Here is a 15,080-nt window from a genome sequence, read left to right as displayed (position 1 = left end):
TGTGATAGGTGAACGGCAAATATTGAGCTGATTAAGACCTGAGCTTGTTACTTGACATGGTTGTAGACAGTCGTGTATTGTGCAGAGGAGCATCGTGGTGCTTGGAAGGAGGATTATGTTTTACAATTTGGCTTTAGATAAGTAAATATTTCTGAGGTAGAAGCGAGATGGAGGTTTATGGCCGTTTCACAAAAAAGTAGATACAGACATTGAGTGTCCATAACCTGTTCAATTCAAACGTGCCCTTTTCTCCCTCTTTCTCTCTCCTCTGCCTCCGTTCCCCCCCCCCACTCCGCCTCTCCTCGCAGGTTCTCTCCCATCACCATCGACAGCATGACCAGCCTGGTCGGCATGAACATCCCTGGGCACACGGGCACTGGCTGGTGCATCTTCGTGTACAACCTGTCCCCAGATTCCGACGAGAGTGTGCTCTGGCAGCTGTTCGGGCCGTTCGGTGCCGTCAACAATGTCAAGGTGATCCGTGACTTCAACACCAACAAGTGCAAAGGCTTTGGCTTCGTCACCATGACGAATTACGACGAGGCGGCCATGGCCATCGCCAGTCTCAACGGCTACAGGTTGGGTGACCGCGTCTTGCAAGTCTCCTTCAAGACTAACAAGACACACAAGTCCTGAACTTTAACACGTAGAAGCAGTTGCCCCCGCGACTTTGTCCGCTCCAAAATTGTCCCCAGCCTCCCCCCTCACCTCCACTCGTCCCTTAGCCCCTTCAGTCACTCCCACCACCACCTTACTACAGCCATCCAACACAGCAAACTCAAACTCCAACCGGAACACAAAGCAACTGACAAACCATCAAACAAATTGAACTAGAAATGGCTTATATTATAACTTTGGACCTATAAGCCAATGTTGCCTAAGTATTACAAAAATGAAATGATGAAAATGTTCATACGTTTTTGGAAGCTCCTGTGATAATGCAGGCTTCTCTTTGTTGTATATTCTTTCTGTTTGTTGTGGTTGTTTAAATGATTTCTCTCTTCTGTGTAAACAGTAGCAAATCCCTGTACTCCCTTATTTCAGAGAAGAGAATGTCCTTTATAGATTGAAACCTTTTCTCTGTCTTGATTCAGGATTTGTTTTTCTTTTGTAAATCCGGATCCACTGTCGTTAGTATTATATACCTCCCTGTCAGTGAAAGGGAAGGGGCTCTTTTTTTAAATTGGTGAACCATTCATTCATTTTTAGTGTGTATTAAAAACTTCCCCTAATCGATTATAGATGGGATTCCACAATCCGAGTAACTCTTATGTAGAGAAAAAAAGAATTTCTAACATTGTTTTTGTTTTGTATCGCAAACAAAACATAATGTCTTTCCTCACTGGGGTTCAGGGAGATGGGGCGAGGGAGGGGATGGGTTAGCTTTCCTGATGACACGTTCAGTAATTTAAGAAAAAAAAAATATCACTGTTGCCAAAGAGAAGATCTCTTTGCTTGAAAAAAAAATGCGTTTAGAAAAAGATGAAAATAAAGAGAAAGAAGATCTATTTTTATAAATGATAATTAAAATAATAATTATTGAAGAATTTTTACAAGAATCTGGATTTGAAAAAAGAGAAAAATATTTTGACTGGCTAACTAGGGGGGGCCTGGGCGGGAGGGAGGGGGCACCACCTTGTCTTGTTGTTCTGCCGTGGTACTTTATAGGATCAGAGGTTGTTTGTTTTTTGGGGAATCCAAGTCGGCTGTGATTTTGTAGATGGAAGGTTTTGTGAAAAGGGATGCAAACTGAGGCAGGTGATTTTGGTAATTTTTCACATATGTGCTAGTGCGTAATTATTCAACAGCGATACCCAAAAGGGAAGGGAGAGGGGTCTTTCCAAGGCCTAACCATCCTTATAGTCCAGAGCCCAAAGCAAGAAGACCCTTAGTCCACTTGTTTTCCTGTTTGCTATTTTCCTGTTTGTCATCAGTCGATAAGGGATATCAGTAAATAGATATATACACATCTGTCCATTTAGAGAGCATACTATACATTATCTATATCATTTTCTTCGCTCTGCGTTGGTGAACTTACATTTGAAAAGAAATTCCTTTTAGCGATCAACAGTAGGTGCTATACTACATTATTCACATATCTTAAATATCCAAGTTTGTTGTTCTATGTGTTGTTTAAAGAAAAAAAAATACTTCGATGTTGGCATTGAATTGAGCTGCTGTTCTTTGTTTGATATTTGTTTATTGTTGGCCCACAAAAATCTGGTGAGACTACTTCTTTGCTGGATAACCAGATAAACGACTTTGGGCCTTGTAAGAATCACTGAACAAAAGTTTTCTTTTGTATTTTTCTTTTATTTGTTTGTTTGTTTGTTTGTTTGGCTTGCTGACTTTTAGGTTTTTTGCTGAGCGTGAAACGTTTGTCAAACTTAATGATGATTAGCTAGTTCTGTTAGTCTAGATATTTGTTTCCTTAAAAAGGATCTATGACAACTGTGTCTTTATTTGCTGTGTACAAATAGATGATATATATATAAATATATATAGTCTACATTTGTTTTACAATATCTACTGTACTATCTGAGTTGTCACTGTTCTTTTGTTTGAGCTTGTCTTTTTCATATGACAACTTATTATGAAGTGGTGGTTCAGTTACTTAGAAAAACTTGTGAGGAAAATGTTCAATTGTTGTCATGTTGCTTGTGGAGAAAAAAAAAAGATTTGGATTAACTTTCAGTTAACAACCGCGGCAAAAGAAACCGAACAAAAGCTTAGAATATAACTATTTCTTTAGCAGTTTGTTTACTTTTTGAAAAACTATTTATTTTTCTATTTATTTGTATTTATATATTTATTTATTACTTAATTTATCTGTGTATTTATGTATTTATTTGTTTCATTGTCCGTGTATTTGCGTGATTCTGGTACAGGGAGGGGGGCGTTTCTGAGCAAAAGGGAACAAAGCGACTAGTGGAGAGGCTCTTCCAGTAGTCCACTGCACTGAGAGAACTTTTAGTACGTTTGTGCTTTGTACCAATATATCAAAATTACAATATAAAAAAATCTAAAAGTCAAGAAAACTGAAAAAAATGTCTGGAGGGTTGGGGGACGCTCTTCCCTTATTACTAGAAACAGTTACTCGCTATGCATAACCTAGTTACTAGTTAAATTTGCTATTGCTTTTTTCTTGTCTTGTTAAAACGAAATCTTTAGATCTTTTTCAATAAAGTTTAGTCTTAATAGAATGTTATAAACAGTCGTTCTGGTTCAATATAACCTGTGATAAGTTTGTGTAGTTCTAAAAAGCCACTCCGTCCACACCCTCCCTCCACTTACTACCGCTTTGTGATGAAACCTTATGCAAAAATGTGGGTCTGAAAGCATAGTTTTCAGTTTTCAGTAAGCATTTTATATATAACATTCAACTCTCGGAGGATTGGGCACATACATTTTAAAAGGAGCAAATGCCCATTGTTGTTTGAGGGTCATTCATTGCACTGGACTAAATTGGTCAGAACCACTTAAGAGTCAAAACTTATTTTTAAAAGTCATGTTTTCAAATTACATACCAACAAATCTTTAAAAATGAGAAATTGTTACCATTGCACACCAACTGTTATTTACAGCAGTTGTTGTACGTAAAGCACTCTGGAGGTATGAAAAAGGGATTGTACCAATTCTATATTTTATATACTCTAATATGATATATATTATATATTTTGAATGGTGAAAGGTAAGGGAATGGTTCCAGAAGCATAAATATAAAGGAATTGGAATTTTTTTGTTTGTTGTTGAGACTTGAAAACATGAAGGAGGTGTGTGGAGAGCATTTTAAACACTCAGACGCATGCTCGCATAGTACATCCTTCTCTCTCACACCTCAGTCATCTGACAGGCCGGGTCATCTGATGTCATCGCCATTATCCAATCATCACCTGTACCATCCAAACTACATAGTGTTCTCGCGTCATAACGGCAACAAACCAACCCACCAGACCCCTTCATGCTCCCCGCCGCCGCCGGGAGCTTGAATTATGCAACGACCCCAGTAGAATGTTGTTCTGATGTGTGAACTAATTTCCTACACTGTATGACTTTTGAACTCTTTCGACGCGTGCCTGTGTTCCACCTAGACCCTGTGTGTACATGTGTTTGTGTGTGCGCGTGCATGTTTGTGTGCATGTTCCTTTATGTGATTGTGTGCGTGTCGTGTGTTTGTCCTCATATGTTTGTCAGCGTGGAGTACATCCGGACATGTACAGTATAAACTCTGTTAGGTGTTCGTTATGTGTGCGTGCGTGCGTGCGTGTGTGTGTGTGTGCGTGCGTGCGTGCGTGTAGGTCTGATTGTACGTTTGGGTCTGTTTTGTGCACATATATACAAATGTATGTGTTTGTCTCCCTGAGTGTATGTGCGCGAGTGTGTGACGAAGACAGCGAGAATGAGCAGTTGTTGAAAATGTTTGTGTGTGTGTGTGTGTGTGTGTGTGTGAGAGAGAGAGAATGTGTGTGTGCATGTCAGGGTGTTTGAAACATGGGGCTGTGTCACCTCGCTCTATGCCCAACCCCTATGGCTCCCACCATCCCTTGTAGCGCCTTATAGTGGCAGCCTGCCAGTAGGAACAATGCAGCCAGTAGTGGAGGAGGGAAGGTGAACAGAGGAACTAGGCTCTTCTTGTCAGTTTTCATTTTCCTCCTGAGACGTGTTTGTTTACTATCTGAAAAATCTATAAACAAAATCTTTAAAGACAAAAAAGACGAAAAAATGTTCACAGGGCCCCATGACCGCGGCTCTCTCTACTCTCTCCTGCTTATGTTATTACTTAACAATTATCAATGATTATTATGATTATTATGATTATTATTGGTATTCTTATTCTTATTATTAATCCAATTACTGCGATGAATGACTTCATGTTATCCTTGCTAGTTTAGGTCATTTCTGAAACTGGAAACAAAATAAAAATCTTGCTGTAAATGTTTGTTTTTTCTTTTTCATAAAACTGTTGTGTTTGAATTATTTGTACTTTTGAATGTTGGGACAATAAAATGAGGTGTCAAGAGCTTGGATGTTTCTTGTTGTGATGGATGAAACGTGGAGACATTGCTCTCTTTACACACTGCACACTACGAGGAACATGTTCCTGATAAGCCTGATAAGTTGTCTGTTATGCAGTCCAAATATATACATACGGTTCTGACAACTGAAACGCAGGAACACAAGAGTGTGAATGCACCAAGGACCAATGACAAGTGAGACAAAGGTGAAACACAAAACTGGCACCAACAAACAGAAAGATGGGAAGTAAAATCACAATAGACACAAGAGCAGCAGTTTCAAAATAAAACAGGAAGCCCACGCAGGAAGTTCACAAGGTGATAAATCGATGAACAATTCGTCTCAGTAAATGTGCTAAAGAAACAATACTCCATACATCTTATACATTCAGTGTACAGATCAGGAGGGTAAATTATTGATTGTATTTGACAATAAATTAGTTCAGTTGACAGAAATTTGACCGCAAATTTAATAAAAGATTTAAAGTTTGAGTCATTTATCAAAGTGTGTATACGAACATTTGCGGTTAGTGTAAGTTTTTCATCTAATCTCTGATTCCTCATGTTTCACAAAGTCATCCGTCCGCCTGGAGGGGGGGGGGGGGGAGCATGAAGCAAAGGGACTATGAGGCACTGAAGGAGGGAGAGAGGCCACTGCCAGCAGCTCAACGCGGCTGCATCTGCTCATCAGCAACAGTGTTCTCACTGTACTCAGTCCAGTCCAGTGATGTGAGCCCGGCTTCACGCCTTTACAATCAAAATCCCAGCGGTGGGGAATTACAGCAGTTATGGAGGAGATGATAGCTGTTAGACTGTGATACGTCCAGCCACTCTTGTCTTTCCTCCACCATTGTTGGCAACTTAATGGCCCTCCACTACCATCAAGAGCAAAGTGGATGGGGAGTTTGAACATTCTGAGTCAGAAATGTGCTTTCAAGTCCCTTTCGTGTCCCTGGGGGTTTAAAGACGTAGCTCGCTAAACACTTTAGCGCGGCGTTATTAATGGAGGCACGGTACTTCACCGGAGAAAAAACAAAACACAACACGACTAAAAATACCTCGCGTCAACACGATGTTTAAAAATCCCCGAGTGAAAGAGCTCTCTTTGCAGCGAGTTGTTGTGTTTAATGTGGCTCAGTTCTCACCATATTCTGTCACCAGGTGCAACCATATGATACTCCCTCTCACTTTCTATATTAGCCACTTTTCATCTGCCCGGGTGAGAGAGCTGATCACACCCGCTCCGTGGTGTGAATGTCAGCATCCTGCCGCGCTGTGATGTAGAAGGCAGCTCCTCCGAACGACAGGCACGAGCCTCGCAGTCGGGAGCGTATTATTTCATAAGGAGCTGCTTGTCTCTGACAAATCTGCCGTAGTCAAATCTCTGCAGTGGGGGAGCTGTTGTTGCCCTGCAGCCTTTCTTGGTGCACACACTGACATTGATGGGATACCTCTCCCTCGCCTCTTTGTCGGCTTCAAAGACACCGCCTGATCAAAACACATTCAGCTTCCCTGCATGTTGTTCATTCACTGAGCTGCAGTCAGACGACTGTTGGACCACTTCACTTCATGTCTTCGTCACCACCGCGCTGATCAAACTCACCGGACTGTCCGTTGAATTAAAACGTTTGTTTTATGTGTCACTTTGTCACCTGCAATGTGCACCGTTTATCGGAGTTAGTCTTTGAATCCAAATTTCTGTGGTGTTGTGTTGTCGCTTCTTCTCATGACTGATCACATGTTGGAAAATTCATTAGCGGTATCAGCCGCTAAATATTCATAAAGGGTCTCTCCCATGGTGGAAGAATCACCAATGATAAACCAATAGACCGCATTCAGGTAAATCAATAATATCACTTATATAGCTTCTCTTAATGCAACATTTTTTAAAAAGCCCATATAATCTCTATATAATGCAGAATCTTTGCCTGTTTTCATGAGGAAATGTGACATGGTTGGGTCAACTCCTCATACATTATTATTATTATGACTAACTGGACTTACAATGATCGTATTTATTGTATGTACATTTCAGGTTAATCAACTGTAAAATGAGGAAAACTCTTCTGTAAGGTTTTATATCAGTTGTCCTCCATTTCTAAAAACATACACTGTATATGCATGAACAGTGTTTTGCCAAATAAACTGTTTATAGGTGTCAGGCTTTCCAGACATTTCCACAGATTCCCTTGGGATCAAACTCGTAACAAAATTAGAGCCTGCATTATTTAACATATTGAAAATGTATAATTTGCCACGGTCCACACAAGTTTTCCCTGGAGTTAATTAGAACTCACAAATGAGGATTTCCTGATTCTAAAGGGGAACATGTTGTGAGTTATTTGTTCTCTGCAGGTCACTTGACGCTGTGTTCGGATGCTAAACAAATGCACTGGCATCATTTGTATCTCTCAGTTTAACAGTCTTTTTTGTGCCAAGTTTTGTGGATCGTGTTGTTACTCCCTTGGAAAAGTGTGACTCTCACAAGGGCCTGATAAAGGGCTGGATCTGATTCAGGAAGTTTCAGTCCCTCGGGGCCCTGCTCGCAATCTGCTCCCCTGTGAAGTCTCTTCATTTCAGCGCAACATTTCCAGCACCGTGGGATCACATTGACTTGGGGGCAGTGTTTTCTTGTACACACAATCTGTCGTCCACGTTGTGACGTATGTCACGGCATCATGGCACTGCACATCTCTCACCAGTGTGATGCCCTGTTGAGATGCTCAGCTGTGGCTGACCACGGTGGGTCACACATGCAGGATTAACCAAAGTAAAACCGATATGAGAGAAGTGTCCGATCAATGCCTTGTTTGTGATGACACATGCCTGAATAAATAGTCATGTTTAAATGTTTCTATACATCTATGTAGCTGAAGAGAGCGACTCCATGCTCTCGACTGAAGCACTATACACGAGCAGGAGCGCTGCCGCAGGGGGCTTGTCAGGATTAAAGACAGGAAAGAGTTTTACGTCCGGGCACAGAAAGCACCCATGTTGTGCTATATCCTGCTGTAAGTTATTCAATTATTATCAGGTACAGTTCAAGATTTATTAAAAAAAAAGGTTTGGTGATGCTCTTTGACTTTTGCTGGCCAATATAGTTTGATGTGGATCGCCATGGTCTTACTTTGCTCCTCAGCTTAATGTAGGTTTATACTTGGACTGAAACGAAGGCTTTGGTGTATGACTTGTTGTTCTTAAATGGCTCGTCTTGCAACATGTATTAACATTTTGAAGAAATGTTCAGTGTATATACTAGGACCTATTCATGCCTTGAAAATGGAAACTGAATTCATGAAACTGACTAAAGCACACTGCCTGACTGTGGTTAGCACATTTGAATGTAGCTTTATACTGTATGAGCTGCACCGTTATGACTGGAATCCAGCGATCAGTTCATACACAGAATATTTCTACGTCTAAGTATTCTTGCTTATTATAAATAACGTGCTGTAAAAGTCATGGTGATCAATTATTCATTCACCTACACAGTTTGAAGTAAAGTAAGCGTGTGCAGAAACACAGTCAGTGTGAGCAGTGTGTGTGAGATTAAACAACACAAGTGCTGAATCACAAATAACTATTCTAACATTGTGGTGTTGAATATTAACTTGCAGGATGTGCAGTAAAAAATGTCAGGGTAGTTGAAAAAATTTATTCCAGTGACAAACAAAAATCGAATACATCAAGTCAGCCAAAATTACACTCCTGATATGCATTCACAAAACGGTAACATCAAATTAACTAAGCTGTTTTGTACATTATTCGGCAGAGACAAACAGGACAGGACTTCAGCTGCTGATGACTGGACCAGCAGATGGTGTGTAAATAATGTACGTGGTCTCGAGGGAACACCGACGTCTGACTCAGTTTGGTTTGATGCATCAACCCCCTCACAAAAAAGTGAACCCTGTAATGGTAAAGACTGAACCACCGAAGGACTGATTTCTGTAGGATGGGAACATTTCCTAAAAAAACTAACATTTGACACCGTGTAGTTAATGTTTTTTCTGCCCAACATTAATTTTTATTACGAACGCTGAGAAAACCTCACATCTATTGTTATTGATCTTTGTTAAATTTGTGATTTTCTTCAGACACCTTTGTTTGTGTTGTTTTATCTACATGAGAGCGCCTGGTTCACTCGCCTCATTCCAAAAGGTAAGTCAGTTGCACAACAGCATTCCTGCTGCCTGAAGCTGGTGGGGATTCAGTGTCGTTTTCAAGGGCACTTCATCTGGGTAGAGTCCTGTCATCACGAGGGCATCCTCCAGTCACAACATGGTTCCCCAATAAAGCAAAGTGCCAGAACAGACACTGGGAGTAGTAATGGCCCCCTCAATGCTTCCCTGCTCTTGTCCTCCCTCCTTTACCCGGTAACTAGACACCACCACCAGCTCACTACAGACCATAGCTGCAGTGATTCAGTTTTCATTTTTGACTGGGAGTTTCGGCTGTGGCAAAGGTTCACGTGGATGTGAAGACCCTGAATTTGTCAAAATGCAGCATCCTTTCAACAGCTCCAGCCATCACAGTGAGAGGCAGCTTCCATAGTGTTCATGTCTGTTGGAGCAACATTAAGAACGGTCCCAGATCAGTGATGATGATTGCGGTGGCCGGCAGTGGACAAATTCAAAGGTATTTTTTTGTGGGGAGTTTGTTGATTGTTGATGCAGTGTCTTTTTTTACAGTGACAATAATGGCTGTTATAATAGTTGCGATGGCTGCGGCTGCAAAGATTGTATGATGACACATTGGCCACTTTTCTGAGATGAGGAGCATTATTGTCTTCAGCAGAGAGCGTGATTGGCAAACAGGCCAAAATTACACTTGATGGCGGGCGTACTGACTGTGAAGCAGACACAAGAGCATGAAGAGCAAGAGTGTAATACAAATGAACAACTAGGTACAACTGATCGTTTGATTTATGCAATATTTTTCTAATGGCAGGGTGTGCAGAACATAGTGCCTAGGTTTGCTGAAGCCACTGCTCCTTTACGGTCTTTGGCTTAAGTGCCTAAGGACCAATCAATAAATAATTCATAATAAAATTAGCACTAGTTTTATTGCCATTACCACTGCTGCTGTTGTTCCTATAATCTCAAGAAAATCTGTTTAGCTCCTGTTCAACAAGCATTGACATTGTCTTTCAGTGACTGAGTTCAGGGAGAACTTTGCTCTACATTTTTCTTTGTGTGCAATGTGCTCCATCATTACACAAGTGATTTACTCAGAAGCCATTACCGGTATGGATTTTTACCTTAAACTGAGGGGATGTTGCACTGTAATGTATGTTTTGTTCTTGAAGGAGACTTGTGGAGTTGAATAATGGTAAAAATAGAACATTATGATGTCACACTGAGGTTGACTGTTTTGTGTTGTATTGTATCATATGTTAGTGTATGAATTCTTTAGTTATGACCAGTGTTTTGTGAGGTCAAAGGTATCTTAACCTTTGACCACCACAGGTGACCATTAGTACCAAAATTGAAGAAATTCCCTCAAGGCATTACCGAGATGTCACATTCACAAGAAAGGGATGGACGGACAAACTGAAACATAACCTAAGGAAGAGCTGTATCTGTGTTCTTTTAAGACAAGTATGTTCTCATTGGTGTTTCTGTTTCTTGAATTCTGTTAGTCATTCTAATGCAACAAAAAAAAAATCACTTGAGCTGAGGCCTGTACCATGAAGCAGGATTTGTAGTTAGCGAGGAAACTATACATTTAATCCTTGGTTTTCAGGTTAATGACTGCGGTTTACTTCTTACCAGGGTAAACCACCATGATATCTTATGCTGACCTCCTAACATGCGTTGGAGCTGCTTATGTTCAGGTCATGTTTGAGATAACAGATAAATTAGGAGAAAAACTCGCCTACTGACCGATTAATTCTCTTGGATAATGGCATCACCATTGGAGCTAAGTGGGCGTATTGCGAGGGTCTCTTAGGAGGGCAAGAGCGTTCAGACAATGGCAAACCCCTTTGGCTTCCCCTGACTATTTTTCATATGAGCGACCCTCATTATTGCAGAGAGCCAACTCCTCAGCAGGAGTGTACTCCTGTGTAGGAGGCCCCCTTCCCCCCTTCTTCATTTCATTCTTTGCTTTTGGCTGCAGCAATGTCAAAGCCCTTTCATTGTGCTTGTGTAAACCAATATCATCTTACAAGAGAGACTGATTGAAGCACTAAAACCTTGTCCTTGAACTAGATATGAGGGTAAGCTGAATTACAGCTTTGAATTCAGTTTTTATATTCAGTTTTTATTTACTCCCACGTCTGTTTGACACCCCTGCAGTTTCAGCTGAAACAATATGGCTGTAATTGTCATACACACGATACGAATACATCTAACCAACACATTAATTTAAAAGAACGCACAAGTGATATTATAAGGCTATTAACTAACACTTTTTTTGCAGCTGCAAATGTTGCTTTTAGCCTGGATTAGTTGTTTAACGTCTTTAACGTCTCCTGCTCATTTCTAAAGTATTTGTGATTGGTCATGTGCTGCAGACACAACCTCTTTATGCGAACACGCTGAAGTAACCCTGGGTTGATTTATCATTTTATTGCTGCCTATACCAAGTTAAGACAACACGCTCAGTGTTGTTGCATTGCCGTGCAGTTCACACTACACGACTCGCTGCCATGTGATTGGGACTCTTGCAGCCGTTGCAGGTTCGTACTACATGACTGACTGGCGACACCACAAGATCTTTCACTAGAAAAAAATAAGTTATATGTCGTTGTCTGGCATCCCTTTGCGCTTGATAGCTGATTTTCAGATTTCTATACACATTCGCAAATCTCAGTATGCACTTGCAGATTATTTCACACATTTACAAATCAAATTATGCACCCAGGGATTGAGATACAGTTACACATACAATGAGCATTGCTACAATGTTGGCCACATGGTGACCGTTCAAATGAGTCTGTATGACAGTCCTGCTAACAAATTACGCCCTGTTTTTAAAGTCACGGCCACCAGGGCTCTGATTGGCTATTGTTGTTGCTGATTTGTCTATGATATGTTGCCTGCAAGAAACTAAGTCGGAGGCAGCGACGTCAGCAAGGCTCTCGAACCATTTCTTCCGATCTGGGACTTTTGTCGGCGAGTTCCAAAATCTGTCTGCAATTGGTACATCAGGCTAAACATTTTGAAGCTTGAACTAGCGAGACTGCGGTCGCTATTGCGACATCCTGGGCATGTTAAACTTGGTAGTACAGCTTTTTTTAAATTGAGCCACCGGCCCTCAAAATATCTGCGCATCCCCCTGCCCAATACTGTAAGTTTACAGTATATATGCACGTACGTATGGATTTGCCCCACACGACTGGATGTGTGTCTCCCCGTGACTCTTTCACCAGCGTCTGCCTGGATGCTTTGTTTTGGCAATGGTTATGGTGCACACTTCTATGGCAAGCACAGTGGTGTTATTTGTTGCTGCGACGCTGATGGCTGTGATGATGGTGGTGGTGACAGTGAGAGCAGAATTGGCTAGCAGAAGCAGCAGGCACCAGATCCCCTCCTGTTTGTTCAGAGAGACACACAGCAAAGCTTCACTGTGTTCAACCCAAGGCTGCAAACCCCCAGTAAAACCAAAACACTGGCACATTATTTTCACGCCATTTTCTAAATTCATGCCCGTCTGCCCGACTGTTTGTCCGTGAGTCTGTCTTGCTGTCAGGCTGTGTCTATTTATTTGTCTCTTTGAGTGTCATTATTCGGAGCTTATGTATTTGAAGGCTTTTGTGAATATACAGTGTCCCTAATTGGCATTTTTGTTGTTATTACAAAAAAATGTGTATGGATAAAGACCACAAGCTCTCTTTGTGCATGTTTTCACATGCACACATGAACGTCGGTGTGTTGACATTTTGTTGACATTTTGCATGCCTTCCTGAATGTGTGTCTGTGTGTTCAGGCTTGTGCGAGCCCACATACGTGAGAGTGGGTGATTTTCAGCTCCGCAAGCCCAGCACCCAACCATCTGTCACAAAGGGGCCACCATGTTCTGAAGCCAATCATCTCCTTCCAACAGCTTCTAGGATCCTCGCTCTGCTTTCCAACGATGGGTCCGGCACGCCAAATACACATTCACACACAAACAAAGACAACGTCTGCCACATGCTCCTATCAGCAGGCACACGCAGACACACGAAAAACAGTCACACAGACGCTTGCCTTGAAATCTGTTAAGGCCTTTTTCCTCATTGGAGGAAATGTGGCTTTCATCACAGTTCCAAATAGTCACTTGTTCGGTGGTTCACAGTCCCTCTGACTGGTTGCTGCTCTCACCTGAATAGCTTTGCGGTAGAGCTAACAGAGAGAAAGTAATCTATATACTGTATTTATCAACATCATCTATCTTTAGACTGTACTTCTGCAGTCATTCCCACCTGCTTCGCGTCTTTATGCTATACCCTTTATAAACTATGCAGCTGCCACCTGTAGACAACCAGGAGAAAGGCATCATTCTTCTCATCTAACTCTGGGTGTTTTATTATCTGTAGCCCTGGCCATCATTTTTATCAGTTAGCATTGTACTCAGCAGAGTCGGTGATGAGCCTTTCAAGTCTATTGCATGCCAGTACAGCTTGAAAGGAAGATTCTTTCTTTGTTGCTCTAGTCTTCCCCCGACCTTAAAGGTGTTCGCCCTTCCCTGGATCAAGAATGCAGGGGGTGTACTCAGCTGCACGGACTGTAGCACCCTTTAATAAAATTCTCTGGTTCTGGGCATAGACTGACTTGCTGAGATCTTGAAATACAGTGAGCTTACAAAAAACTTAACTTCACCTAAAAAAACTCCAGTCTAAGCAAAACTTAATTTTTTTATACTTTACCTATTGTGTTTACCCTAATTGTATGCACTCACACATTTCCTGTATAGTGAGGGGTTATTTGTGACAGGTTTACAACTGTTTTAATGCACATGTTTGTTTCCCTGTTGGGAATGGATACAATTCAAGATCTCAGCAATTGAGAACACCGTAGGTGAGTCTGGTGTGAACTGACACAACGGAACATCGGTGTGTAAAAACACGAAGCCAAATAATAGATCTGCAGCAACATATGTATAGGTTTGAGCAGCTGAAAAAAAAAGAAAAAACTGCTGGAGGAGAGGAAGCACAAACACCTACAACCTGAAATGCAGTGTTGACAATGCCTCGTGTATATACATAGAATATACACCATGGAAAACTCACCCTCCTACCCGTTATTCAAGTTAAATGTTGGATGTTGGAAGTGCCCTTCCAACATCGATAGATCTAACATGGATCAAAGTTTCCCATTAATTAAATAGACAGTTGGTCAGATTGACAGATTTTTTATTTGTGCACTTTTCATAATTTAACCTGTTTAAAAATGTTATACATCGTTTTAAAATGATGTTAAGGTAAAGGAATGTAACTTTGTTAAAAACTTACATGAGGAGTTGTAATGAATAAGGTTAAAAAGGTGCATCATAAATATGGTTATAAAGCTGTCTCGTGAAGAGTTAAAAGGGTACAATGTATTAAATACATTTTGAACAATACAAATTAATAGTTATGATCTCCCGTTTTATGGTGAAAGATTCATTGCAGTCAGAGCAGAGCCGTTCACACCAATAGAGCAGTTTTTTTCCCAGCAATGGCGGATCATGGAGCCTCTCAATAGTTCCCGGAAGTGAGCAGCAGCGCATCAGAGTAGCAGCAGAATGGATCAATGGACCGTCTGTGTTGCACTTATGAAGGGTAAGATGTTGAAATAATCAGATTGCATATCATCCGTACATCTGAATCAAATCAACATGCACATTGAATCATGTTAGAGGATAATATCCAAATACATTCGTTTTAAAAAACGTATTGACTAACTACACAGAATAACTACATAGGCATGTCGGTCTGCTATTTTGTAAATACATACATTTATTGACTATTAATTACCAAAAATCGCAATTCTGTCACTCTGGATAATTTTCTAATTGCGCGCCAAGAACTTCCGGGCAATATCTGAAGTCTACATGAGTCACGTGACGTGCAAACATTTTGGACTTCCGTTGTCGCTGCTC

The 15,080-nt window shown here is 41.0% G+C and overlaps 1 protein-coding gene across 6 annotated transcripts in view; it reads left to right on the top strand.

Moving 5' to 3' along the window:
- elavl4 (ELAV like neuron-specific RNA binding protein 4) overlaps positions 1 to 5,021 on the top strand; it is a 77,590-nt gene extending 72,569 nt beyond the window's left edge. For all 6 annotated transcript variants that reach the window (XM_047336652.1, XM_047336648.1, XM_035647037.2 and 3 more), the window contains one exon: positions 309 to 5,021. In XM_047336652.1, coding sequence (XP_047192608.1) covers positions 309 to 636 — 328 coding nt within the window. In that variant the 3' untranslated portion in view covers positions 637 to 5,021. The remainder of the gene's footprint in view (positions 1 to 308) is intronic.
- Positions 5,022 to 15,080: the final 10,059 nt, after the last annotated feature.

Source organism: Scophthalmus maximus, chromosome 13 (assembly GCF_022379125.1).
Source record: "Scophthalmus maximus strain ysfricsl-2021 chromosome 13, ASM2237912v1, whole genome shotgun sequence".
NCBI classification, from domain to species: Eukaryota; Metazoa; Chordata; class Actinopteri; order Pleuronectiformes; family Scophthalmidae; genus Scophthalmus; species Scophthalmus maximus.
This window is presented reverse-complemented; position numbering and strand designations above follow the sequence as displayed.